The 27,463-nt window shown below is 43.6% G+C and overlaps 2 protein-coding genes across 3 annotated transcripts in view; one reads left to right on the top strand and one right to left on the bottom strand.

The window, feature by feature from the left end:
- LOC146182396 (m-AAA protease-interacting protein 1, mitochondrial-like) overlaps positions 1-27,463 on the bottom strand; it is a 275,077-nt gene that overhangs the window by 8,209 nt on the left and 239,405 nt on the right. Inside the window, exon 2 of the mRNA XM_084577484.1 lies at positions 17,978-18,073. Within this exon, the coding sequence (XP_084433610.1) occupies positions 17,978-18,073 (96 nt within the window). The remainder of the gene's footprint in view (positions 1-17,977; positions 18,074-27,463) is intronic.
- LOC146182398 (uncharacterized) lies at positions 8,486-11,675 on the top strand. Of its 2 annotated transcripts, XM_084577480.1 has the most exons (7): positions 8,486-8,682; positions 9,619-9,807; positions 10,180-10,299; positions 10,457-10,680; positions 10,873-10,898; positions 11,062-11,158; positions 11,562-11,675. In XM_084577480.1, the coding sequence occupies exons 1-4, from the start codon at positions 8,535-8,537 to the stop codon at positions 10,645-10,647; spliced, it is 648 nt and encodes a 215-aa protein (XP_084433606.1). In that variant the 5' UTR covers positions 8,486-8,534; the 3' UTR covers positions 10,648-10,680; positions 10,873-10,898; positions 11,062-11,158; positions 11,562-11,675. The 2 variants fall into 2 exon arrangements, with proteins under 2 accessions (XP_084433606.1, XP_084433605.1); XM_084577479.1 differs by lacking the exon at positions 10,873-10,898.

The following is a 27,463-nucleotide window of genomic DNA, read 5'->3' as shown; positions in this document are numbered from 1 at the left end:
TTCGCACGTATTTGTCAGCGTTCATTCACATCTTTCGAACCCTCTTTGTACAAGTCCACTGCTTTGCTCGAAAACCACTGTTCCACTTCGAAAATGAAACCCTCTCTGTCATCAAATCGCTGACCACGAAGTCGCTTCTTCATCTCATGGACGAGGGACAAGTCGCGTAACGCAAGATCAGGCGAATAAGGTGTTTTCTGCAAAATTTCATACCCTAACCGGTGGGCAGCGACAAAGGATGTTTGGGCATTATGGTCGGGTTCACTGCTGGCCAGGACACGGACGCCTTAGACGCCGTTGACGATCTCGCCCTTCGGAAGGTAATCGCGGTTAAGGTTCCCCGTGACCCCCCCCCCCCCCCTCCCCTCCAAAAAAAAAAAACAAACAAACAAAACAAAAAACAATCAAACACACACACACAAACGGACAGAATCAGTTTTCCGGCAGACTGGACTTTTGTCGTGCTGTGAAAGAGGGGGGGGGGGGGGGGGGGGGGCGTGATGAATATTTCCACTCCTCGCTCATTTCTTTGGTCTTCTGAGCGAATAGGTATACCCAGCACTCGTTCATAGTGATGAGACTGGAAAGAAATCGTCTTCATTTCGCTCCAACAGAGTCAAAATCTTTTGGGAAACGTCGTGGCGATTTTGCTTTTGATGTGGTGTCAGCAACCGATGTACCCAGTGAGTAGACACCATATTCATGAGCAGTTCCTCATGGATAATCTTCCACATGTTCTGTAAAGTAGTGCGATCTCCGCCGTCACTCCTTTCACAGTCAATATTCTGCCGTCGAGGATAATGGCCTCCACTTTCTTCAACCTGCTCGACCATACTTGATTGAGGGTCTACCCGCCCGTGGCTAGTCTGCCAAGACATGTGACCACTTTGAAAGTTCCTCTTCCATTTTGAAAGTTCCTTTTCCATCTCACAACCTTGTCGTATGATAGGCTTTCATCTCTTTAGACAGCTTTTATTCAGTTGTGTATTTGGCGTGCGCTGTCGTCCTTCAAATGGAGGAACTTTATAACACTTCGGGCTTTAGTTTTGTTCATCATGCAGGTCGATATATTCTACAGCCTGTACTCAAGACAAAGATTTGGTTTTTGCACAAGTATGCACGGCAGTGACACTGATTATGCACAAAAAGTTTCGTGTAAGTATCTGTGTGACGATTTTAATACAATTAAAGCTTTTAGATTCCCCCTCGTATGTTAAATCCAAAATACCACATATGTGCAAGCGCTCGGCAAGGTATGGTGGAGTCATATTTTGATACACATGTGTGCATTTACTCATTAAATGTAGGAAATTTTTGCGACTGCAAAAGTTGCAAAATAACTTCTTTAGCCGTGGTTTCTTTTTTGTCGAAAAATGGTTGTTACTGGAGCTACGCGCTGCAAAAAAGTCCGCTTTCAGCCTTAACTACTGGCAAGGTAGAGTGAGGACTTGCTGCTGAATCTTTAAAGAGTATTTTTCAGTTCTTTTTCTTCCTTTCAGGCAAGACTGATAGTCCTAGGCCAGTAAGGTTTTCTCTATAATGCGCATGAATATCTCCAAAAATTTATAAATTCCAATAAATGAACAACTTTGAGTGTGTAGCAGCTTCGAGTTCTATTAAAATTTTCTTCATGAATATTCAGTACTTCATAAGTATAAATCACCAAAAAGTAGTGCAACAGTTTCTAAAAATTTATAAGAAATAATACAAAACCTTTATTTATTTATTTATTTATTTATTTATTTATTTATTTATTTATTTATTTATTTATTTATTTATTTATTTATTTATTTATTTATTTATTTATTTATTTATTTATTTATTTATTTATTTATTTATTTATTTATTTATTTATTTATTTATTTATTTATTTATTTATTTATTTATTTATTTATTTATTTATTATACCTTACAGGCTCCTAAGGTGGAGCATTGAGTAAGGGGGGCACAGGAACAGTGAAACACAAAAAGGATTACAGGCTACAGCAAGATACAAGATTTATACAGAGACAGAATATAACAAGATCATGAAAAAGAATAACACCCAAAGACACACTCTATTTCGTGAACAATTTTTCCAGCGCGTTTCGAAACGACGCGCGGTCAACTTCAGAGGCGATTGTGTCGGGAAGACTATTCCATAGTGAAATGGCTTGTGGGAGTGCAGATGAACGCCAGCGGTTTGCCAGAAATGCGTCGAAAGCTGAGATTATGATGGAGCCGCGATGATCAGCGCAATGGAGCTTCAAGGGGAAATGGGCATGGTCTCGGACTATGAACATATTTCTGAAAGAGCCAAAATGGGCGAGTTATCGACGAAGTTCTAATAACTGAAGTGAAATGTCCTGTTTAATTACTCTACTGCTATAGTTTGGTTAGGAATTGCCTGAAATGAAGCGAGTGGCTCTACTCTGTACTGATTCTAGTTGGCAAGTTAAATACTTTTGGTACGATGACCATACTGCTGAAGCTGCGGACGGACGAAAGTTACATAAGAGAGGCTACGTACGGTGGGCGGAGACTTGTGCGAATTACTGGGAAAACACCCGAGTGTCTTTGATGCTTTGCTACGAATGGTGGAAACCTGCAAGGACCAAGGTTAGGCGTGGAATGAATACGTAGGTATTTGTAAGATGAAGGCCGGGGTACAACAGAGTCATTTAATAAATAATTAAATTTGAATACGGTATTCTTGCGGGTGAACGTCATAACCTTGGACTTCTTAACGTTAAGAGTTATTTGCTAGGCTTGACACCAGTTAGGAATTATGCCAGGATATGCCTGAAGAGCTAGATGATCGTCGGCGTTGTTAATCGTACGATAGATAATACAATCATCAGCAAAGAACCTCAATTGAGAAGGAATATTACTAAGCAAATCATTAACATATATATATATATATATATATATATATATATATATATATATATATATATATATATATAAAAGTAAAGGGCCGAGTACGCTGTCTTGCGGGATATCAAAGGTTACTTTGGATAGGGGCGAGGAAAAGCCATTAACCATAGTAAACTGCTGACATAGCGTTAAAAAACTGCAGAGCCAAGATAGCGTATGGCGATTTAGTCTAAGAGCGGCTAGTTTTTCTATTAGGCGGCAATGGTCTACTTCATCATAGGCTTTTGAAAAATCCAGAAAAAAAAAAAAACAATCTGTTTGAAGGTTATTATTCATATTAAAGTGTATATCACTAGAAAAAATTGAGCTCATATTTTTTTTATTCGTTACAATTGCTCCTTATAATCGTAAATAAAGCGCAGGGGCTTTGTTTGGACCATTTCATGTGTTCTAACATTACATTTAGCGTAATTCAGAAATGGTCGCGACACCAAGTACCAATATTCATTGTTACTTCGCTTCGCGCATCGAAGTGAAGTAACAGGCAGTGCCTAGCCCTACATCCAGGTCACATGCCTTCACTACTCTGCTTGAATGTGTGGTCATGTCGGACGCAATGGTGTTTCGAAGACAGCGACCACCTGTTGGCGTGTTTCCCCTAAGAGTGAACGACCTTGTATGTAATCCCTCGTTATATTCGACCTTTCTTCTATAGGCTGACAGATGGCATACATATCGTGTGTTGTCGAGCGCCCAACCCGAAAAAAAAAAAATATTTTTTTTTTGTTCGTTGGATGTAGTCTAACGCTGCCATGAATGGATTAGCAAATTAGGATTAGCTATTAGCAGGATCAATACATAGTTCGGTGCTGAAATTTTCGGGTCCAACCGAAAAAAATAATGATACAATTGCGCAAAATTTAATTTTATAAATTAGGGTTTAGCCTTAAAAGTATAGCATTAATTACGTACACTCCTCGTCTAAGTAACTGAGTACTGGGAAAGAAAAAAAGTTTACGAAGTATGCAAGGCAGGAACATAGTAGGAAGCGTCGGATGAAGTAGAGCCTTTGAAACATTGCTTCGTTACTTTATACGCTCTTCTGGAAACCGCTAGGCTCAACCTATTTAGTGTTCCTGTATATATACAGGAACACTAAACCTATTATGCGCTTAACGCCGTCTGACGGAGCATCGTTTTTTACTCTCGCCGGTCGTCGAGGGCAATCGCTTCGTTTATTAGCTAGGCTTTTCCAATGCACGCTGGGGCAATAACACGAAGCCATAAACAGGCGTCACAAAACACCTTGTATTCCGGCTATCGCACGGTTAAGCGGACGTTTCATTGCTGCTATCTACAAGCAGACGACGTGATTTCCAGACCTTTCACCTCACCCAGTTCGAGCGAACGTCACCGTGAAAACCCAGATTTTATGATTAAACCTGAGCTGCATCTAAGGGCTCCACAATTTACCTCCCTTTGCTTTTGTAAAGGGCAATAGCATTTCCTGCTACAAGCGCAGATCTAAATTCGACCATTCCGAATGCTCAGGTTAACTAAAGGCGAAATATAACTAAGGGACTTGAATATTTGGGGGCTGGGATTTAAAAACTTCCTATGCAAAATCTACTACCCCATTCCAGCTGAAATAACGTTCACAAAGTAGCAAAATATCGTCTACGTTATCTGATAAGTGATTCAACATCGGTACTTGCCCAGATTTTCCGAAATCGAGAAAAAACTGCTCTCGGCTGCGTGCAAAGTTTTCGCAGAAGAGAGTCGAAAAGCAATTTTGACATGATGCGTCATCTGTCGAGCAGTGAGACAAGCTCCATCCCGGCCGTTGGCGCGCTTGCCTTGCTGCCCAACAGATGACGCATCATGTCAAAATTGCTTTTCGACTCTCTTCTGCGAAAATTTTGCACGCCGCCGAGAGCAGTTTTTTCTTGATTTCGGAAAATCTAGGCAAGCACCGATGTTGAATCACTTATCAGATAACGTAGACGATAGTTTGCTACTTTGTGAACGTTATTTCAGCTGGAATGGGGTAGTAGATTTTGCATAGGAAGTTTTTAAATCCCAGCCCCCAAATATTCAAGTCCCTGTATAAGAAACATTTGGTCGCACAGGAATACTTGGTAATTTATTCATCTGTCGCAAGTAACATTAGCCGAAAACAAAAAATCAGGGCTGCCTTCCGAAATAATACCAAAAAGAGTCCGTCGGATGACCACAAAATTAAAGCAAAAAACTCACTCAGCGAAAGCTGGGAAAACATAGGGAAATGTGTCCTTGTTCATTTTATGCGTTGGAAAATTTGTACGGTAATAGCTTTGCGCCTGAAAGACAATTAAATAGTAAAAGAAAAAAAATCATGCCGCAGTTCTTATCCGAACCCACGACCTCCGAAGTAATGCTCATTTGTTCATGAATTTCTTTGCCCGGCCTCGCCGGAGCACGGCCTTAGCAATGTTGGCTGTCATGCGAGAGGAGTCGAGATTTCTCCGGAAAGAATGTAGCAAAGCAGAGCGCCATTATTCATGCGAAACTCTGGAGTGTCGTTCGCGACGCCTTATCTCCAAAGCTCGCCCTCACTTTTGGACTGAGCGCGACCGAGAGCGACCACTATCCCAGGTAACGCAAAACGTTGCCTAAACGTTGCCTGTATGTATGAACTTCCACACAACGTAATGTGACAAAATCTCACATTGCTGCGACGTTGCAAGACATACGTTGCCCTGACGTTTAGAGATTACGTCATCATAACGTTTATAGGCATACACAGCACTGACGTTGGGTGTACACATCTCACCAACGTTTTGATAACATTGCTATTGAAACATTTATAAACAGGCTGAGTTAGATATTACTGGCGAAGCTAATAAAGCCGCAAAAGTGAAATGCGAAATTCCTGGTTGGACAAGAATATATGCTCAAGTGATAAATGGCAGCTTTATAACATGGAAACAATTTTAGATAGTAATTATTTTCCAACAAATCATCAGATCACAATGGTCAAAAATATCACAAACTATACTTTTATTAATTTACAATACTGTTGAGAGCCCAACAGACAGTGAAAATTATATCATGGACAAGAGTGCAAACAAACACCGTGTTGTGGGAATGGTTTTGTCATTGTCAGAGAGTACCAAGCAAAGGTATGGTTTTTACAATGGGAGCGCACAAAAAATAGCATCTGCATTTTTCTTGACTGGTAAGCACACACATTTTGTACCAATTTCATTGATGCTCCACGTACTCAGACCCCGTGAAAGTCCTCGGGCTCTGTAAACACCTATGTCAACAGACCACAGCGTTGCATCATGAAAGTTACTAACATCGGCATAGTGCTGCCCGCAAATAAGGACGTCACCTTCAGCTGCTATAAAATTTCTTATTAGGACAAAATTTCCACCTGTTATCCTCACACAGCTGTCTTTTGGTTTTGTAGAAAACACTTTTTTCCCAATCGTAGTCTTACTGAATCGCTGCCCCCGGAATGTTTCAGGGACTGGTCCATTTATGTGAATATTGGACAGCTTGATGCCATCACTTCTAGTAGTCACTGGTGGCTTGAACTGCTTTAGTTCAGCTGCTCGCATAAAAATTTGTTCCGTAGGAAGGGCATGGCCTCTGGCCAGTTTCTTCAGCTTTCCTAGAAAAGCGTCAAAAGGAAAGGCTGAAAATAGGGCAATGTGGCGAAACCGTTGCACATCATCTTCCAGATGCGAGAGGCCATGTATGCTAACATTTTAGATGCCACTGCCATAAAGCTTACCTGCCTCTGTAACGAAGCTAAGCAGCAGCTGCTCAGCATATTCACACAAAGTCATACAAAGATCGGGTGAGGCCAGTATTGTGATGGTACAACTTAGCTTCAAAAAGTGCGTGTAAAATGGATGAGCAAGGTGTTGGTTCAGAACAATGGGGCCAAAGTAAACAAGGAAGTTTCTATACTCGGATGCCTTCCAAAATTCTAGAACACGCAGGGTCCTTGGAATGCGCTGAAGCTCCTGTGGAGTGTTGACAGCCAAAGTAACTAAGTTCTCAGAAATGGCCCTACGTGCACTCAAAGGCAGCACTGACGCTGATGGGGCAGTTGATGTCCAATATTGCACTAGAAATCTTTTCATAACTCTTAAGCAAACCAAACGCATATAGTCTAGTGGGAACCAGTCCGATGCCCAGCTTGAGCAATGGTGATGTGCAATTGTGATGATCAGGCTGTGTCATGTTGGTGAAGTTTTCACCTGTACGCGGAGGGGCCAACACATCAGGAAATATAACTTTCCTAAGCTCTACAGAGTACATGCCTTTTTGCATGTACTTTTCACATGCATAGTATGCTGCATGTCTCTTGGTCGCATGTCGCAAACAAATGCATGAACAATCACTAGGGAACACAGCTTCACCATGGTGCAGTCCAAGCTCTAAAAGTGAACACTCTCGGGTTTTGAGTCCCCCTTGTAGAGAGCTGCAAGGAAAGGTTCATTTCGCGAGCTTTCTTCGGCCCGCACAACCGCAGGCCCGAACTGTTTCGACGAACTCCTAGATAAGGGCACACCATCGACGTTCATCGTCAGGGAAGTCACTGAAGCGCTCACTGATATGGCTCCACTTTCTAGTTGCTGAATGAGGTTTCCAGTGACGCCAAAAAAGCAGTAAGTGCCACTTCCCATGCTGGTGACTACTGGCATGAGCCGTCCGCAGCAGTGTTCTGGCATCAGAAGGGAGGTCTGGGTGGTGCGGCTGCAGAATTTTCAGAAGCTTAGTGATGTGGGCGGCAAAGATGTTGTTATCTACAGCCCATGAACGAAGTGGGTCGTGTAAAGCCGGAGCTAAATCCACCTCACTCTCGCTTGACGAAAAATCGCGGAGCTCACTGCTGCATGAATACTGCTGTAGAATTTGTTCTTGAGACTCGGCAACTTCGCCAGTTGGCGGTGGATCAACGGAGCACAATGGAGAAACCAATTCTTCATCGTCATTGCTATGATAACTAGCACTGGACTCACTGCTGTGAAACACCACCCTCTCAAAATGTTCCTCGGCAGTAGCTAAGTTTCAGCTTGTAAGGGACTGCTGTACAGTAGGGCTATCAGATTGGCAAAGTGCTGCTATTTTGGTTGCCCTGCGTCAGAATTTCTGTCTTCTTCCAACATCAATGATACACCACTATGTCCTCTCCATCGCTGGTAGACAGCTTTACTTGCAAACACGAGCGGTACGCATCATGGTGCACTGAAGGTCATCGACGAATGAGCAGTATGATCACTTGCTTCAGCTACGCACAAGTATCGGGGTTATAACAGCGCAAAGCTGATACAACATGCTAAGGCGTATTCAGGAGAAAAAGCCACTTTTTCCGCACTGCTACACAAGCATTACCCGTGAGATGTGAACACACACTGGCTGGGCTTGAGCTTGGCTCGACTACACCTCGTTTGTATGCCATACATTGCTTGTCCTGGCCAACGAAAGTGTTCATGTAATAAATTACCATAAATAAACAATTTTTTGCAAATAAAAGAACTTTCACGCAGTAAATTACTAAGCTTGAACATTAGCATAAATTAATAAATATTTATTTCATATTATTTTGCTGCGTTCAGGCGGCACTACATTCAATATGGCGGGACAAAAGAAACACGACGACATGGCTCTTGTGGGGCTTTATGGAGCTTTTTCGCACGTTATGCCTTGTCTTGCCACTTGCCTGTGCTCGTGTGCATTTTGACTTTGAGTGCCTTCGTGCCGACTTCGCAGCCGCATTTCACGTGCGAACTCAATCTTCCGACTGCATGCACTGTTCATCGCTCACAGGTGAGTTGCTATTGCTTTGGTGACCTCCCTTTTAGCTTGTAGGCATATCTCAGACTGTCGCATCTGGAACCACATTGGATGCACCACGCGTTTTCTGTTTATTCCTTGCTGCTTTGTTAATCATGAATTTCTTTGTTATTAACGACTGGCCATGCATTTTCGCAGCAGAACAGTGCTGCGCTGCCCCGCATCACAGATGTTCAGCAGAGCTGCTTGTGTTCTGATCAGGAGACAAATGCTGAAATTATTTTGCCTCTTTGGCGGTATGGTTACCGTGACAGTGTCACGCTAACGCCTAAGTTGTCACGCCCGTGGCAAGAGCCGCATCATTAGGTCGGTGTGACCGATTAGTGTCATTAATCGTTTGCTCGAAGTGTGACTGAAAATTCGTCTAGTTTGATAGCCCACAGGCCGCCGGTTGGGGCCACCAGCCAGCCATCTCGCTAACTAACTTGCTCAGTGTATGTGTGCGCTCTTTGCCATTCCGGTTTAGCATTTTGGCGCTTTGTTGTGTGTGTGCGTGTGCGTGTGTGTGTGTGCGTGTGTGTGTGTGTGTCATCTGCGTGGACTGAAAATAGTTGGAAGTTAAGTATGCTGAAATTCTTCGCCACGACTGTGTTGCGCTGTTTTTACTTTAGAAATCAGTAAACTTTTTGTTGATGAAAATTTCTAGCACATGCTAAGTAGGAGATAGTGCTTGCAGCGATTTAATTTCCTGAAACGCCAGCAATAAGTGTGCAAAGAAAACTAGTTTCAGTGACATGCATCTCGCTCAGCTGCTGGCAAAATACACACTCACCATAAATTGACCCTCATTGATTGGAAACTTGAGCAGTGAAGTGCAACTCAGTAGTGTCTCTTCAACAGAGGCACAGAAAATAATGCCTTTGACTTGGCACTAGTGCTTGTTATGCTAACTGCGCTATATTCTTGCAGGATGTTCTACATCGGCGAATTCAGCAGTGCGAACGGAGTTGCTGCCGTCCCCAAAATTCTGGGTGCAGAATGGGGAAACATTATGGCCACCATACCGAACCCCGTCTCGTTGCCCAAGCGCTATAAAAGACTGCGAGGAGCCTGGAGAAGAATGGATTGCACACAAATGCCGAATCTTAGGCGAGACTAGTACGTCATTTTTTTTTGTCACAAGATAGTATTGTGATTATAGGGTACTGTTGGAGCTTTAGGTTCTTGGTTGTGGCAGTGTGCAAAGGCAACGATGCACATAAGTTAAGCGCTGCCAGAGGGGAGAACTTTTGAGCCAAAATGGTGAAATAATCACCCATCATCTTAATTTAATGACTCTTATCAGTAATCATGTTTGTTGCTCATTGGCTCAAGGTTCCTGTTATAGTGATATTGTTATGCTCTTATTTCAATAATATTGTTGCTAAGCAGTTGTGAACGTTGCCTTTTCATGGGTCTGCTTACTATTTTCATTCAGTTTCCCTTTAGCCGTGTCATTCAATCTTTCTACACTGAACTCTTTGCTTGCAGCAACATATGCTGACGCAAAAAGAAGAGAGAAGAAAGCTGAAGAGGTGTCAGATTTGACAACTGATGAGGAACGGCTGACAAAAAGGCCAAGAAAGCCCATCAAGAAGGCGTTGTATGGAAGTACGAGTCCAGTTCTGCTGCTAAAATGTTTTTGCTTGATATGTTTACACTTTCTATATTAATCATGCATATTCCATTTGCTTTGCTGCTATATTTGTGAATGTTACTTTAGCAAGCCACTATTGAAATAACTGAATTGAAACATTTTTAACTGCAGTGTTGGATGAAGACGGCAGCAACGTCCCAACAAAAAAAAAAGGAAACAGAAGGCTCTTTTTGTTTGTGAGGAAAGTGAAAGCGATGAAAGCTGCGATAATCATCGCCTACCATCTACAGTTCCTACACAACAAGCCAAGCAACTACCATTCGTTGGCCGTCCTCCACCAAGACCAGCACAAGTACCAGTGAGCCCAGCAGCACAAGCAGAAAGCGGCATCCAAGGTAAAAACTTGCCTTGTGCCTGTAGTGGGTGTTGTAAGCAACATTTTACTGTGCAGTGCACATTATAGCTCTATATTTGTGGTTTTATTCTGGCACAAATATATATTTGGCTAGTTTTTAAATTCTGGCCAGCAGTCCATTTTCGCTGCATTCTAATGTATTTTCTAATTTTTTTTCTTTTGCTCATTTCAGGGCTTCTGAAGAACCTTGTGCAAATGGTGTGGATTTATTGAGTCGTATAATAGATTGAGATGCACAATTCAATGTATGCATAAGTGTGTTCACAGTTCATAACAGATGTAATGGGTTTTGTTAATTTGTAGTAAATATCAGTGTCTAGGTTTACCGCCCCAAGTCTGTGATATTGTTTTGTTTGTGCAGTGGCCCTCCGGCAGCCTTGCCTGTTAGGCAAGGAAGTGGACATGAGACATGACATTGGCGACTATTTTCGCCAAGCACCAGCACGCTGCAAAAAACGGTAGGTCTGTTATGCTGTGTACGGAAGCTGGACTATCATTTAGTCTACTTGTGCATCAAGCTGTGCAAAAACTGGACTTGTCACAGTCACTTAGCTTACCAGCATATCATATGGAACAGCATAGGCAAAACCTATGAGACATAAAAGTAAACTTCTAGGATATAGTGTAAGGCCATCAATGTTGCATCAGCTGTAATTTTGATGGTTTTAAAAGCGGAAATTCAGTGGGTGTCCTGGTGTTCTTTATTTTTGTACTATCTGTCCAAGAAATATTGGCACGCTTCAGACACAAGTAATTCTGGTCCTGCAAATTTAGTTTTAGATGTCTGATTACTTTGTAAGTGCTGTCTTGAATTTTGGCTGAATAATAATCTTTTTTTGTGTTTTTGTTCTTTTAATTTAGTGGCCTAATTCATGGAATGGATGACCTGGCAGCTATGTGATTGCTCGTCTCTTCATGGAATTGCTGACTCAACAGATGTACAATCATGCCAAATAAATTGTGTAAATGATCTCACATGTGCACCTGATGTAATTTTTGCACTGGCTGTGTCATTCAAGTGACCGGTCAGCAGTCAGTAGACCACGATTACTGCGTAACTGCCTTTTGGTCGGTGCCTTGTCGACATATAAGCATACATTAGTCACTTCAGAAAGGCAGAACGCACTCATGCACGATTCATCAGCTATGGCTGCACCTTGTCTAGTAGGAACAGATGGTGCGGGTTATGTAGCTTTTGCCTAGAAGCTCCTTGAGGAAGGTACCGCATGCATTGTTTAGAATACATTAAAGTAATGTACAGGCAACGTTTCTTTCGTCATCTTTTGTTGGTATAACGTTGAAATAACATAACGTCAACGTTTTCAGAACGTTGTAGAAACATTAGTGCATAACGTTATCTGGTGATCAAAAATAGTGACATTAGCAACAATCGGGCAACGTTGCTCTCTGACATTTGTGGCCATTCAGATAACGTTCCAGTGACATTTTGCGTTACCTGGGATTCTGCTTCGCCGACCGTCGAGTGAACACGATATCGTCATCGCTGAGATCTGTTTCTAGTTGCATGCACAAAATAAACAGTTTTCGAGTTTTGCGCAAGTATTTCTTTCAGACTCACTGCCGTCGTCATGTGTCGAAACGGCAGATATCTTGTTAACCACGGGGGGTAAGCTATCAGTGTGTCGCCAACGCAATGACGAGCATTAAGTTTGAATTTTTCAATCTTTGAGTACGCTGAAGGTCATGGTATTCTGTATTGTAGTCGAGAATGTAATGGTCAGAAATGGTGATCCTATAAACTCAGGCGTTCACCGACCATAGTCGAAATAACGAAATACGAGTTTCAAAACCTGTTTCATTATTGTGTGCAGCTTTCGGAGCGACTTACGTTATTTCAGCTATGGCCGCCTGACTTTATCTAATCATGCCTGAGCCGACGGCTTTCCTTGAAACTCTTACCGCTGTTTCTGTCAACCCACGCGGGTTTCGAAACATATTTCGTTATTTCGACTATGGGCGATAGGCGCGTCTTTATTTCATCGGAATTGTCTTCAGTGCTGCAAGCGTTCTCAGTCAAAAAAAAAAAAAAAAAAAAAAAAGGAAATATTCGCCTTGTTTCAGCTTATGTTGAGACATCCTATACCTTTTACAGTAGGGGTGCGTTACTTCACTTGTCGTTTAGTTACGACCTTAACTTCGCCCGCCCCGGTGGTGCAGGGGTTAGGGCGCTCGCCCTCTGTGCCCAAGAATGCGGGGTCGAATCCCGGCCGCAGCGGCCGCTTTTCGATGGAGGCGAAAAGCTAGACGCCCGTGTGCTGTGCGATGTCAGTGCACGTTAAAGAACCTCAAGTGGTCGAACTTTCCGAGCCCTCCACTATGGCGTCTCTGATAGCCTGAGTTGCTTTGGGACGTTAAATTCCAAAACCAAACAAAACCAAGCCAAACTTCCGAATCGATACTTTGTTCCTGAAGCCAGTGAGCGAACTATTCTCCAGTGATGAATTAACCTTGGATAACAGAAGAGATTATACAGACGAGGGTACGCGACTGCCAACAAAGCCCAGTTGGCTCCACTGGGCTAAGACACAGTTTTTTTTTCGAATAACATGGCTACCTTTAGCTAGGACATCTTTTATCGGGAGTTTGGATCCACGTAACAGTGGCGGACATTTTATGGTGCATGAAGCACTGCGAAAGGCCGCAGGCATATTTAATCGGCTTATCATTATGTTTTAGCTTGCGCTGCCAAAGCAGTGCTGCGCATCGCAAAATGGCGCCCGTGACGTCACTTGAATACCTCCTATACTATGATATCTATCTAGAGATAGGTTACCATCGTAACTATCTGACCTAAACTTCTAGTAACTCTGCCGTATTTGGCTCGTAGTGCATTCATACATTCGCATTCTGTCCATGCTTAAATTCCTCTGCTGCTTTGAGGCTTTGTCCACCAACCGGTAAGAGGCCGACGCGATGAAGACGATGTATGATTTATTGGATGAAGTGCCAGGGAATGATGTGATGTGTTCAGTCAGCCTAAACTGAACCACGTGAGACTCCAGCGCAAGGTTGCAGCTCTATTCGGCCGCTAGTGCTGCGCGAGACCAATGTTGCTGCTACAGCTTCCTCCGCGTTGTAATGTTTATCTATATGTGGCGCCGCGGGTGGCGTTTTGTGGTGCAGAGCACTGCTTCAGCTGTTCAAACTGGATAAGGCGGCGATAGGGCTATCAAATATGTCCGCAACTTTTCTCCTTGTTACACGCACCACAAGATGGCGGTAACTGTGGCGTAGGTACGTACTTCCTGTACTTGATTATAGGGAATGATTTCCAATTTTATTTATTGATTTTGATGCCTTACCTCTTTTACATGAAGGCACTCTAGCTGCTATATCATTTGCGCACTCGCGCACGGTGCATCTTTCCGCAAACTACGTCCTCAGCAATGCATCACGTTTCACTTACTGCACATATGTTTGTGCGCCCCTTATACAAAATACTTACTCTTTTTCGTCTCACAATCGTACTGATTTCATACTTTATGATTCTGTGGTCAATATTACACTCCAATTTGCATAAAAACATATACAGCCAGCATTGCTCAGGAAGGGGCGTGTGTTGTTGAGCCGGTTTCTTTTTTTCATACCCTCATTCGGTGCTATTCCATGCGCATACTCTGCATTTGTGCTTGAGAAAAAGATATCCGTTACGCTTACATTAATTATTTCCGCTAAATGAGCCAATCGCTTTCGCACTCTGTTCCCGGCTCCTACGCCAGCAATCATACATGGCAGTAATTGAATTACTGTAATTTAATTACTTTTCTCGGTAATTTGTAATGTAATGAATTCCTTTTTCGGGTTGGTAATTTAGTAATGTAATGAATTACTTTTTGGCAGTAATTTCGCAGCAAAAGTAACTATAGTTACTTTTGCTGCCGTGAAAGTAATTTCAAAAGGAATTATAATTCCTTTCGAAATTACTTTTACTAAAATGCGCCACTACTCCTTCAATAGATGACGAAGTAGAGTGCCGCGAAAGCAGGAACGGCGTGCGGCAAGCGTAACGGATCGGCAAAGGGGGACAGAGTTGAGCAGAACATTCTCCAAGCAGAAGGATACAAGGCGTCAAGGGAATGCTGAAGGGAGAGATGGTGCAAGATGGCTGGAGCTGAAAACTAGTTTGGAGCGCGGCGTAGCGCCACTCCCTGTTGCGTCGGCTAGGGCACAGTGGTGCCTGGTTACACTCAACACCACGGGGCGAAGGAGGATTGGGGTTGGGGGAGATAGGCAGAAGGGTCCATGACGTGAGGCACCGTGGCTTGAGCATTACTGAGCAGTGAGCACAAATGTGCCGACATCGATTCTTGGGACTGCGGAAGCAATAAATAACCTAGCTTCTCGGGCCCTTCAAATGGCGGAGACAGCTCCGGGCCAGCAAGACGCTGGGTTCGCCGGCCATTTCAGGACCGTTCGACCATATTTTTTTTTCGGTAGCCTTGTTTTTGAAGTCGCACGTACTGTAGGAGAGAGAGAAGGAATAGCTCTCTGGGACGGAATTTGGCGGGAAGACGAAAGAATGCGGGTGCTTCGCGTCTGGAGAACAAGTTGTTTTGCTTACTAGCTTTGCTTAGTTTTTGCATGGATGGAAACTAGAAAGTAGTTTAAAAGTAATTTAATTACTCAGTAGAAGTAATTGTAATGTATTTCATTACTTTTTGGGAGCAGTAATGAGTAATGTAATTTAATTACTTTTCTGCGATTTTCAGCAAAGTAATTAGTAATGTAATTTATTTCCTTTTCAAAAGTAATTTTGCCATGTATACCAGCAATTCCTACTGCCAATTTCACTGCCTGCTTCTTCCCTGCTTCCGAATACTCATTGCTGCATCTTGTGTTTTATAAATCTTCTCTCTCGTATATGATTCGGCAACAGAACACATGCGCATTCTGTAGTAATGAGCATGATTTCTAATTTTCTTAACCCGTATTTCATCCCACTTAGTTTCAGATATCGACGTGGACATCATTCTTAAGCTATGCTCACCTGCATCGGATTCTTGCGTTAAACACTGCCTGCCTCCATTTGCGGCTTGTTTGCGCCTCGATATTGTTTAATTATTTGATTGATTCTTTCTTTACTTCTTTGGCATCCTTTGACTAATTCTTTAGGCAATTCCACGCAAGTGATAGTGACTGAGGGCCAATAACAAATTAAAAGATCCACGAAGGAAGAGGTGACAAGCCAAAGCGCCTGCAGGAGATTCTGGTGGGCTATAGATATTTCATTATTTTTGTAAAGCTGAATAATAAAGACGGAACGGTGGAAGAAACATATAAAGTCACACACAATAGGGCAGAACTCTTAACCTATTTTATTTCATGAAAATATTTTGGCGTATCAACAAAATAAACGAAGGCACAAACGCGAAGTTAACAGTGTAGGTAGCGACGAAGAAGCGCGAAGCCCGAGTGCGCATCATAACCGACGGAAAGTCTTAAACGTACCCGTTTAAAAACTCCAACACTTCCATTTTTGAACCTGAAACAGAGGTTTAGAAAGTCGCCGCTACTTACCATCACTGAAAAAAAAAAAAAAAAAAAAAAAACCGAAAAATTAAATTCACGTTTTATTCATAATGAGGATCCAAATGGGATGACAAAAGCTTTAGCTCGCGCCTTGCCTCCATAATAATTTTGAAGAAAAGAGCTAAAAAATCAAGAGCTCAATTTTCGTACCAATAAGAACGAATGTGGGTGAGGAAACCGTAAAACGAGCTGAAATGACGCAACGAAAGCCTGACGTGTAGTGTTCTTCCCGTGTTTGAGATGGTAGAGGCGTTCGAACTCCACAGCCGCACATGAGCAAAATGCGTCGCCTCAGAGCTCCACTGATGCGAGCCCTCACGCAAGCGAGCAGCGTCATATTGCATCGAGACCGCTTTTTAGCGCACAGAATCTATGTGTACTGGGCAATATACTTTTATGATTAGTGAACTAAACTGGGGTACATAGAGAAAGTTAATTTTGCTTTGGTGGTATACGTTAACGCTACCGCACCGTATCAGGGGAGTGAAAGGGCGGCTTGAGCGTGTTCTCTCTAATCTCTTAACCAGCGAGTAAAACGTGCTCAGAATATCGCATTACTTCTACGCACGCTGCCCGTCTTGAAATAGATATTGGTGCCGTCTTTTAATGTTGCTTCCACAGTGAGTGTCGGCGCTTTTCTACAAATATAAGGCGAACGGCGGACTTTTAGTTGTTTTCTTCTAGTCTGTAGAACGCGCAATGGCACGCGAGTTGCTGCTCACATGAACTGTAAATATTCTTTTCTTTCTCTCTATTGGTAATGCACCAGCACTAATGACTTTACATAACCGACTCCGCTTGCACCGAAGTTTACTAATGACCACAACGGTGCTGCGAGTGCAGAGATATACATAGAACCGCAGTGGCTCATGTGCTAAACATGGCAACACTCAAGGAGAGCGGGATAGAGATAGAGAGAGATAGAGAAAGCAAGGTAAGTGAAAGAGAGAGGAAGGCAGTGGTACGCAGAAAGGAGTCATCTCGTTAGCGCGACAGATGAAGTAGTACGCGTATCACTCTAATTCATCGGCCTAAAATGATTCCTTATAAAATTTGATGAACTATCGGCCACAAACGGTGAATGGGATGGATGGATGGAAAAAACTTTATCTAATAATAAAAAAAAAAGTCTTCCAGGGTGGTCCCCTACTAGTCCAGGAGTGCACGGGTTTTTGCTTCACATAGAGCCCGATCTACCAGCCATTTCTGACCGGCGGGTTGAGCTGTCCGCAAAGCAGCCTCCCAGGTGAATGGGATTAGGGTTCGTGAAAAACTAAAATCGCAGCAGTCACAGATGCCAGACGCCTGAAATGATAAGGCGTGTACGAATTCGCATGATTCATCAGCAAATAACATTACAAGTGAGCTTGACAGGGAGACAGCGAAACAATAATCGTGTTTACAAGAATCATTCTGTAAACATTCCCGGAGGATAGTACTACTCTAGCAGTGACGCAAACGTTCCTGCGGCTCCGGTGAGCATCTGTGCATGCTTTCTCATGACACGCTGACACTGCCCATAAGTTGGGAAACCTCGTATGAACAAATTACATTAGTGATCCTTCCACGGTGTGCGGCTAAGAGCTAAGATACATTCATGGTAGGTGCATAAGGGATGGTCTGGCCATGTTTCCTCATTCACTGTACACAGGAGGAGCTCAGGGAGCCCCACTATGCTTTCTGGAGACAACCTTAATTCTCGGCTCCTTCTTCAACTATGCGCTTACCGGATTCGCTATTTTCTGCAACTTGATGGACGGTCCGCCCTGCGTGTGCAATTCTCCGTCCCATTCAACACCAATGAAGCCTCGAAACCTCTTGACCTGAAACGAAATTTGCAAGAAAAAGAAAAAAAGAAACGAACTTTTCAGATATGAAAGAGTTGCCCGCACACAGCAATTTCCACTATCCTCTAAACAGCCTGTGAAACGTCAACGTCACCAGAATAAGCCAAAGAAGCAAAAGAAAGAGAGAGAGAGAGAGAAAAAAAAGACAAAGAAACAAATCCGCATACATTTGCAGCCAGCCAGACGCAGGGAAAAATAACTGTGGTCGCATTACCTAGTCGAATCACCGATTAGCCCTTACATGGACATCATGGACATCATGGATGGACATCAGTACGCGATTGTCGCGCGCTTTGGGCAACCTTCATCTGTCCCAGCTGCCGAGGTGGGTGAAGACCGAGCGGCGCCAGATTTCGCATATGCAGCCCGATCGAGCGAACAGCGGCTGACGCGTCGATTTCGGGCCAGCGAAGCTTTGTTCGATAAATCGAACTTCTCGGGTGATGCGAGTTTGATACACTCGAGCGGTTCATCATGAACAGAGAAAGCGGCGCGTGCCTCAAACTCGACGCTCCATAAGGCGACCCGCGCGGCCGCCGAGCACATCCCCTCCTTTTCATCGTTAAGGAGATACGACGGTTTTAGCGCATTACCGAAGGTCGGGTTCTCCATCGTTTTTCACAACCCGACGCTTACGTGCGATAACAAAGTACTCGAAAGCGTCAGAGGAGAGCAAACAATTGGCCAATATCGCGAGCCCGAGGGTGGCGTGCTTCTAGGTATAGGTCTAATGTTGTGTGCCCTGCGGCATCACTCACCCGGTCATTTGTAAAACGAAGACATATGTAGAACGCATACGCCAAAGCACGCTAGAAAGTAATTGCGTGCTACCCATACTACATTGCTCTTTTGTTCAAAACAGCTGAGGAAAGAGTTTCAATTTTGCATATACAGCGTACGATAGGTTGCACGACGGTAGAGCCGGGTCACAGACCCTGCGAGCCAGATGGTCCTGGTGATTTGAGTTCAGACCGACTAGACCGTGTACCTTCAGGCTGCCCCTACCAACCGCCCCTTACGTGCACGCATACGCAGACACACAAGAAAACAGAAAAGCGTAATCTCCTTTCTTGCCGTGTAGGTGAGCGCCGGGTTTTCTCCTTGCTGCTCCCGAATAGTGCCTATCCTAGGGATTGTCCTCGTTTGCGAAGAAAAGGAAACATTAGTAGGGGAAGGCTTATCGAATGAATCAAATAGCAGCACTGAACTTTATGCAAAACGCCATCGCTGAGCGCGTTCTGAAGAGTATTGTTAAATATGTTGTGTGCAGCTTTAAAACGGTCGAACAGCAAGTACTGAGAAAAAAAAAAATTGGGTAAAGGATGTCATTTGTGTGGATATCATTAAAAAGGGATGTTTGGATGCTCGGATACTGATCTCCAGCAGAATGTTGAATATTTTTTTTCTCTTAGTCCCAGTGTTGCAGCGCTCAAGTTTACTTACTTAAGAATGCACGCACGTGTGCACACGGAGAGGGATGGGATAGGAAGAAAGGAAAAACTAATTTGATGATTTTTGTCTGTTTGACGGTGACAGTTTTGATTTTGGCATGACTTCGACACAACGATGACATTACTTTACTGCAATGAAAAGCGCTATTCTGAAGGAATCAGAATCTTACAAATTTCTTGCACACGAATGTTCCGAACGCTTTACTCATGGCGTTCTTTTTATTATCGCAAGATAAGTACTATATGGTAGCACGGAGTGCGCTGACACTTGCTTGAGCCATATATGCCATTTTAAGAACCGAGAGGGCACAGTAGTTTTGGCACAAAATACCACATGGCAGCCACAAAAAAAAAAAAAAAAAAAATGCGTGGTAGCCTCAATGTCTGAAGAGAGCCTCACGTGACATGTTCTGCAGGGCTCGGGATGTTGAAAAAGGGGAACTCGGTGCCCAAAGAATCCATTTCACTCTCAGGTAATGATTTTGTTATCGACTATATTTTTAGACTATATCTTTAAAATTTTACTTGAATTGTACGTTCCCTTTGATAACGAGAACCATTCTGTTTAACTTGATGCCAACTCCGTTTATATACATTGTTGCCTATTATGGTGAACAATTGGCGTGCCGTTCTAAGGTTGCCTCCTGTGATAGGCACCGCAGGTACTCTGTAAATAAATAAACTTAGCAGCTAAAAAAATAATAATGGCACTTGGATGTCTAACAGTACTTTCTGCGCGCTTTGAGAAACACACGACAACGTCCTAGGACTCGTGTTTTAATGAATGTCCGAATTCCCGTTTTTATCAAAACTGCAAAACCCCAGAATAAAGCTAAAGACACCTGGTAGTTGTAAGCCAATTGGGAGATTCACTGAAATCGCTTAACTAAGAAACTCTGCGCCCCCTTTTCAGAGAAAATATTTTGAAAGGGACTATTTCCCGAGACCGTCAAAAACAATTCAATATCTAGCTACGCCAATGCTACACAAATAGCGCGTTTCCTTTAAAACGCCTAGAAAAACGGCGATGTATGTCGACGCATATGCGTGGTCTCAGAAAGGTCTGTCGGCACTAGATGACTGGCTGAAACAGCGGATGCAATTGCGGCGTTCAGTCACAAAAGTGAGTGCCCCTGAGCCCATCGCCAACCAGCGAAGCGTGGAGCGCTTACTGGTAAGCAGCCGACCTGGCGGCTCAAAGGTGTCGCCTATTTCTGTCCGCAGGATCACGAACCAATCAGCCTGCACAAAAAATGCGATTTATTCTTCTTCATCTTTTTTTTTTTGTTTGCTGCGGAAGCATTGGTACTGTACCCCATCATTTTGCTTCGTCTTATGCAGCAGTTGCAGCTGCAACCAGATCCGTTACTTCAGCCAGTCAGCGAGTGCTTTTCAGACCCGTGGAGCTCAGCAGTGCCGTCAATATCACTTTATTGGGTTTAACAGGAATTCAATGGCCCGGAAACTCTTGCCGATTGCGGTAGACTTTAATGTAAAATGATTGACTTGCCAGTGCCGGTCTCAGGTCGTACAAAGTAATGCGGAACTCAGAATGGGAGGTGGATACCTGTGATATTTACATTCACTAACCACCCAAGTAGCAGGGCAGTTTCACGGACGCCACGGCTTTTGAATTGATACTCATGAGAGGATTTAGTTTGTATTTATTTACTTGTTGCGTTTTCTTTACGTTTCACTTACGTACATTTTTCTTTGTACATATTTAAGGTACATCCCTAACAAAGTTTACTTTTATTCGCTAACCCCACGAACATAGGAATACGGGACAGTAGTACCATAGACAAGAAACGCGCATGCACTGTTTATCAACTTGAACTGGCTTATTACAACACGAGTCTAAAGACAATAAAAAAAAGTAACAAACAACAACTCACTCAATCGTGGCACGATTATCTTGTCACCCCAGCCCCTTCCCTCCAATCATTAACGGGTCAATCAGTGCACAAAAACAACAACTCTTTCTCGCTCAGGTGCACGGACAGCGTGTTGACACATTAATCAGAGCATTTCGAAATGACACGAGCTTCTGCTATTACTCTTGCAATAGCAGCGTCTGTGCTGGCGCCAGTATTTCTAGTCCATGTTTCTACCGCGCTTAATTCCTCTTTATGATAAACCAACAATCCAGCCTCTTCGTATCAAACTCATTAAGGCTAGTCGAAGCCGGGAAATAATAAAAGCAATAGCGTTAAAGGTTCTATTCTGCAGAAAATCCCGCGGTGTCGCCGTTGTGACCGAGAAATCACGGGAATGTATCTGACAGTTGGTAGTTGTCAGGTGAGATGGCCAGCCGTGATTTGTCGATGCGTTGTGTGACGTAACCAGACCACGCGATATCACAAAGGTGGGAGAACCTTCTTACTTGGGTTGCTCGTTTCAAGTGGGAGATTGTGTGATATATCTGAGACACAAATTAAGGAACTGGTGACTGAGCGAGCAGAGTCTACACGTGCTTGAAGGTGGAACCGCAGTTTGAACCGCAGGCGAGTGTCATTAATGCTATTTCGTAATAGCCGTAAGGGGGAGCTTCAGTATTGTCCATAAGTTATGCTCATATTTTCTTAACAACTTCCGCACTACGCCACGGCTATCTCCCGCAAAATTTATCTCGCCTAATTGGAAAAATTATTACCTCCCCCATATGGAGAGTAGATTTAAGTATGAAATGGCTACGGGCATAGCACGCTGTCGTGGGGGATTCGTACCTCTCAGTCTTCATCACTCGGCTTAAGCAGTTGTGATAGCGACGTCACTGAAATGCGAAACTATGCAGAAAATGCAGAATGATGCGACGCGGGCCTGACAAAATGTAGGATCAGCAGGGCATTCGAGTGCTCCTGGAGCGTGTATACATCCGCCTGCCGAGGGGAAAAACGCCATGAGCTGACGCTGCAGCACACTGAAAGTATGATTCCAAATGCTTGGGCGCGCTTTGAACTGTGGCAGTGTGAACCACCGACGTCGGGAGTGTTACAAGTGTGTGACCGTGTGGCACCTTTGCGCCACCCTATGTGAGGGCGCGGAAGCCTTAGAGAGCGGATAGCTCGTCTCGTTAAATCTCGTTATATGCCCGGATGTTTACGTTTCGGCCTCAGACCACAAAAAAATTGGTTCCCGGATGTTCGCTGTCGGTGTTGGCTCGATGTAACCTCAACATCACCGACAACGGGAGCTAAAATACTTCCATGCTTAAATAAAATTGCAGAAGGTTTAACTCTTCAAAAACTTAGTCATACAAAGCGAAAACATGTCACTTGCTGACGACGTTGCAAGGTCCTCTGAGTAACGTTTCGAGATATTCCAGATTCGCTCGGATCCACGGCGAAGCGCGCGCTGCCTATGCGAGCGGTGCGCTCCTCTTTAAACCGTGGCCAAGCGCGTGACTAGTCACGCGATTGACATTGCTAAAGCGCATGCGCGGCGGTAGAGAGAGAGTTCACGCGCCGGCACGGAACATCTGCGGCGACTGTCCTCTGACTCACTGAAGGCCAAACATGAGCCGTCGCTGATCCTGACCCGAGGTAGCATAGGGAAACTTTCGCTTTAAAAATGTAAGCAGAGAACGCGAAACACGTTTTGCGAATTCTGCTGAGGAGGGCTGCCGCCTGTAAAGCGTGGTTTGCCTGCAGTAGAGGCGTGCGTTTGAAGAAGCCTGCTTTAATTCTGAAGATCAACGTAAATATTGCCGCGAACTACTTAAATCTTTATTTGTTCTTTTTCGACAGCCACTGGAGGACAGCTCATAAAGTCCAAGGGGCGGCTTTCAGGAACAGGATGGTAGCGACGGGGCCAGGAAGGCCATGTCGGGGTGCAGGACGACGTAATGCAGTAGCGTAGTTAATGGCTGCTGCTTCTTGCTTTGGAGCAGTCGGAGCCATCGCTTGAGGAACACCCACTGCCTGCTTGACTTCTTCACGTACGAAGTCCGCGAGGGTCACCACCTGAGGGTGTTGGGATGGTGACAGCAACCGGCGGAGTTCTTCTCGGACGATCTCTCTCGGACGAAGAGGTCCATCCAGCCTTCTGCATCTTCAGCGGGCAGTCATTGGAAGATAGGGGGCTCCCGGGGCTGTACGAAGACCAGGGGTAGTTTCTGTTCGTCCGTAATATTCGGGGGTATTCCACGTTGACGAAATTCAGCACCTCCACCAGATGTCACGTGATGGTGACCAGGCCTATGACAACAAATGAAGAGTCTGGGAGTACACTGAAGAAACTCTTTATTGTGCTGACTTGCTCCAGCAAAAGAACTACAGAACTCGATGGCGGCGATTGCAGCAAACGTGCTTGTCGGTCGTCTAACTTAGAATGCCAGTTTCAGCCGTCAGCGCTGAATTTAAAGGCGACAAGGAAAGATCTAGATAAAGCAGCAAACAGCGACTAGCATGACTTGGAAAATTGTAGAAACACACGCGAGTGGCTGGAATTTTCGAGATACATTTCGACGCATCTTCCGCGAAGAAGAAAATGATAAAGCGTCGTTTCGCGATAACGAGCATGAACAAACACGCAATACAGAATCGGTAAGCGCACTAGAATCACAATGATAAGGCCATATGCCAGCGGCTGTCGAAAAATAAAAAATAAAGATTTAAGTATTTTGCGGCAATATGGTGGCCGACCTGAAGAGAGTTTATTTATTTATTTATTCAAATACCCTAAAGGCCCTCCGGGGAGGTTATTACATAGGGGGGACCACGTTGAACAAGAGGTTAAAAACGGAGGCATAAAAAAAATATAGAGTCGGCCCTCTTATCAGGCAGACAAACGAGGGCGGTAGCTTCCACGTTTGCACCCTATTCTGTGTTTTAGATCAGTCGGCTTCGGAGCAGGGCATGGAAAAAATTGATTTCTTTTTAAAAATATAGGATTCAAATAGAAGTGCAAAGCCTTTCGTCGGACACGGAGTAGAATACTGAACATATGTTCAATATGCATGACATTACATGATAAATGATAAGGAAGTGTACGTTCTTTGCAACAGAAATAAACAAAACTAGAACGCTCCAGCGCACGAGCACGCACGCTCTCTCTCTCTCTCTCTCACACACACACACACACACACACACACACACACACACACACACACACACACACACACACACACACACACACACACACACACACACACACACACACACACACACACACACACACACACACACACACACACACACACACACACACACACACACACACACACACACACACACACACACACACACACACACACACACACACACACACACACACACACACACAAAATGAAGCTCTTTTATTTGCGCAAGGCCGAAGTGTTGCGCAGAGAGGAGTGAAAAAATGAATAACAAAAGCCGAGGTAGTAAGAAGCAAAACTTATCAAATTAATTTTGTCTTTTTAAAATTTTGACAGTTATTCACTTCCAAAAAATGGAAACTCAGAAAGGAATCTTAGTCGCAGAGAGAGAGAGAAGGGGTGCTGACCACTCCCTGTCTAATGTATTTACGGTGTAGGCGTCCAAACGTATCCATGTTTTACTGTATGAACTCTTGCCCATAATATCTGTCTCTTCGAACTGGGCAACTCAATCAGTTAATATCATGCTTCCTCTCTCTCTACCTTTCCTCTCGCTCATTCGAGTTGCAAGTCGATTTGGAGGAGGACGAATAGTGGACACGACGACAAAGGACGATGCCACCAAAGAACGTAACATACTGCCTCCAGTTGTGAAAAACTCGAGAAAGAATTTCTCAAGACACGACGCGCACTTTAGCCTCAGGCAGAGACTGTACAGTGCAACCTCCCGAAGTTAAAAACCTCGTATGAGAAACACTAGTAAGACTAATGATTGAAAATGCAAAGATAGTATGGGACCCACACACAACAACTAATATTAAATTGGACAGCACTCAGCGACAGGCTTCTATATCATATTCAATAAATACCAGCGTGCGCACTGTCCAACTGAACTATTCAGGCGTGCAAACCTTACCCCTTTAGAACTTTGGACCAAGTTTGACAGACTAAGTTTCGAATTCTAATCATTCATCGCCAGGCTAAATTAATTTATCAGACTACTACGCAATATCAACGGATCTACGCCCCAGACACAGGTACAGTTTGTAGACAATCGCTAGTTCCTCGCAACGACACATTCAAATCCAGCTTTTTCAGAGAGTAATTAATGAATGTAATTCATTACCAGAGCTTGCCGTCATGTCATCCTCTTTAGGCGCTTTGGCAAAATGTTTGGAAAATCTTATTCTTTCTTGTAATCCAGTTTTTTGGATCTATTTGTTTTGTGAAGTGCATGCAACGAGTGTCCTTCTGCTCATGGCAATTCTAATTGATGGATATTATATCATTCTATTGATTTTTTTTGTTTAAATCTGATATGACAGCGCAATTTTGTATCTCTTTGTTCATCCATTCCCGTAATGGCCTTTCCTAGGGCTTGCAATCAATCAATCAATCAATCAATCAATCAATCAATCAATCAATCAATCAATCAATCAATCAATCAATCAATCAATCAATCAATCAATCAATCAATCAATCAATCAATCAATCAAACATAACCCGTCGCGGGGCGTCTCAGAAAGACGCAGTAGCGTCAGTCATGCGCCGGCTGCCGCACTGATACTGCTCACAAATCTCGCAAATGTCGTTGTTTTAGGTGCGTCATTGTATCTCAGCATCTCAGTTTCGCTGTATGTGATGGCTCTGATCTCTGCGGCGCATGGCGCTTCTTTTACACATAGGTTTGGAGTGAGCTCGATCTTTTTATTAAGCCATCTGCCTTAGTCACACCACATTGACTTAAAGCACCTGATCCACATGGCCATCAACGGCAAGATTAGCCGGATGCGCCAACCATCCGGTACGATGTAATCCGCAAACAGCTTCTCTTTCTCGGTGAACAAGAATGGAATAATCCGGGCCGTCCGGCATCTTAAGTGCTTGAATAATCTCCGCGCACAGTGTGAGTGAAATGAGTCTAATCCTCATTTCACGCTCTCACCTTGGTGTGAACCTGTGGCGGACTGCCTACTACACTACAGCACCGACTTCGCATGTCATAGTGCGAACTGTCGGCCCGCCCAACCTTTTTTTTTTTCATTCTTAGCTTCTTTTGCTTGCAAATAATTCATTGTGCAAGGTTCCGTATTCCTTGTTTTCCTAGAGTGCATTTTGCAAATCATTAATCGCACAAGGTTTTATATTCCACTAGCCCCACAGCGTTTGCTTGTTTTATACTGCTCCATCTTTTCTGCTCATGAGAGATGATTGCCTTTTCAGTCCACTCGTCGCTGAAAAATGAACTTCTCAGTTCATTCTTATGTACAGCAGATTACTTCCAGGATATATATTTCTAAGACGCTTCACACACGATATTTGGTGCGTTTCTGCAGAGGAATTTACTTTATGCTTTCCCCATTCTAATTGTTACTTTTGACGTTTGTGACCATCATTGTATATGGAGATTTATGCATGGTACTTATTCGGCTGTATACTTTCCGCAGTCTGTTTTTTCTGTGAAAGTTTATTTTCAACGTCACGAAAACTTGTGCAAAGACTAGGTTAGGATTCGTCCAACTCTAAAAACTTTGGAGTCACTTCTACAACGCACCATTTACCAGAACCCTTTCCTTACAGCGTCCTTCAGAGCCCAGACCTTTATTGGGCGTTAAAATACACAAGTAAAATAATATCAAATTACTATCTTTTACAAGCGGCACATTAGGAGCTTTTCCGTTAAGACATGGCTTCAGGAGAGAAGGAACACCTGTGGTCGCCGCTTACAACATACCAGGGACATTCGAGCATCAGTTAATAATTAATTTTAATGATGAAATGTTGTTTTGCTGTGCTTCAGCAGACATTGAAGATGTTTATGTTTATAGACTTTAACGT

This window comes from Amblyomma maculatum, chromosome 8, assembly GCF_055883805.1.
Source record: "Amblyomma maculatum isolate TAMU_Amacu chromosome 8, ASM5588380v1, whole genome shotgun sequence".
NCBI classification, from domain to species: domain Eukaryota; kingdom Metazoa; phylum Arthropoda; class Arachnida; order Ixodida; family Ixodidae; genus Amblyomma; species Amblyomma maculatum.
This window is presented reverse-complemented; position numbering and strand designations above follow the sequence as displayed.

Coding starts and splice junctions, on each gene's coding strand:
- LOC146182398 (XM_084577479.1), top strand. CDS start 8,535: ATGGAGCTTTTTCGCACGTTATGCCTTGTCTTGCCACTTGCCTGTGCT. Junction 8,683..9,618: donor GCACTGTTCATCGCTCACAG/GTGAGTTGCTAT, acceptor ATATTCTTGCAG/GATGTTCTACATCGGCGAAT. Junction 10,300..10,456: donor CAAGAAGGCGTTGTATGGAA/GTACGAGTCCAG, acceptor TTTTAACTGCAG/TGTTGGATGAAGACGGCAGC.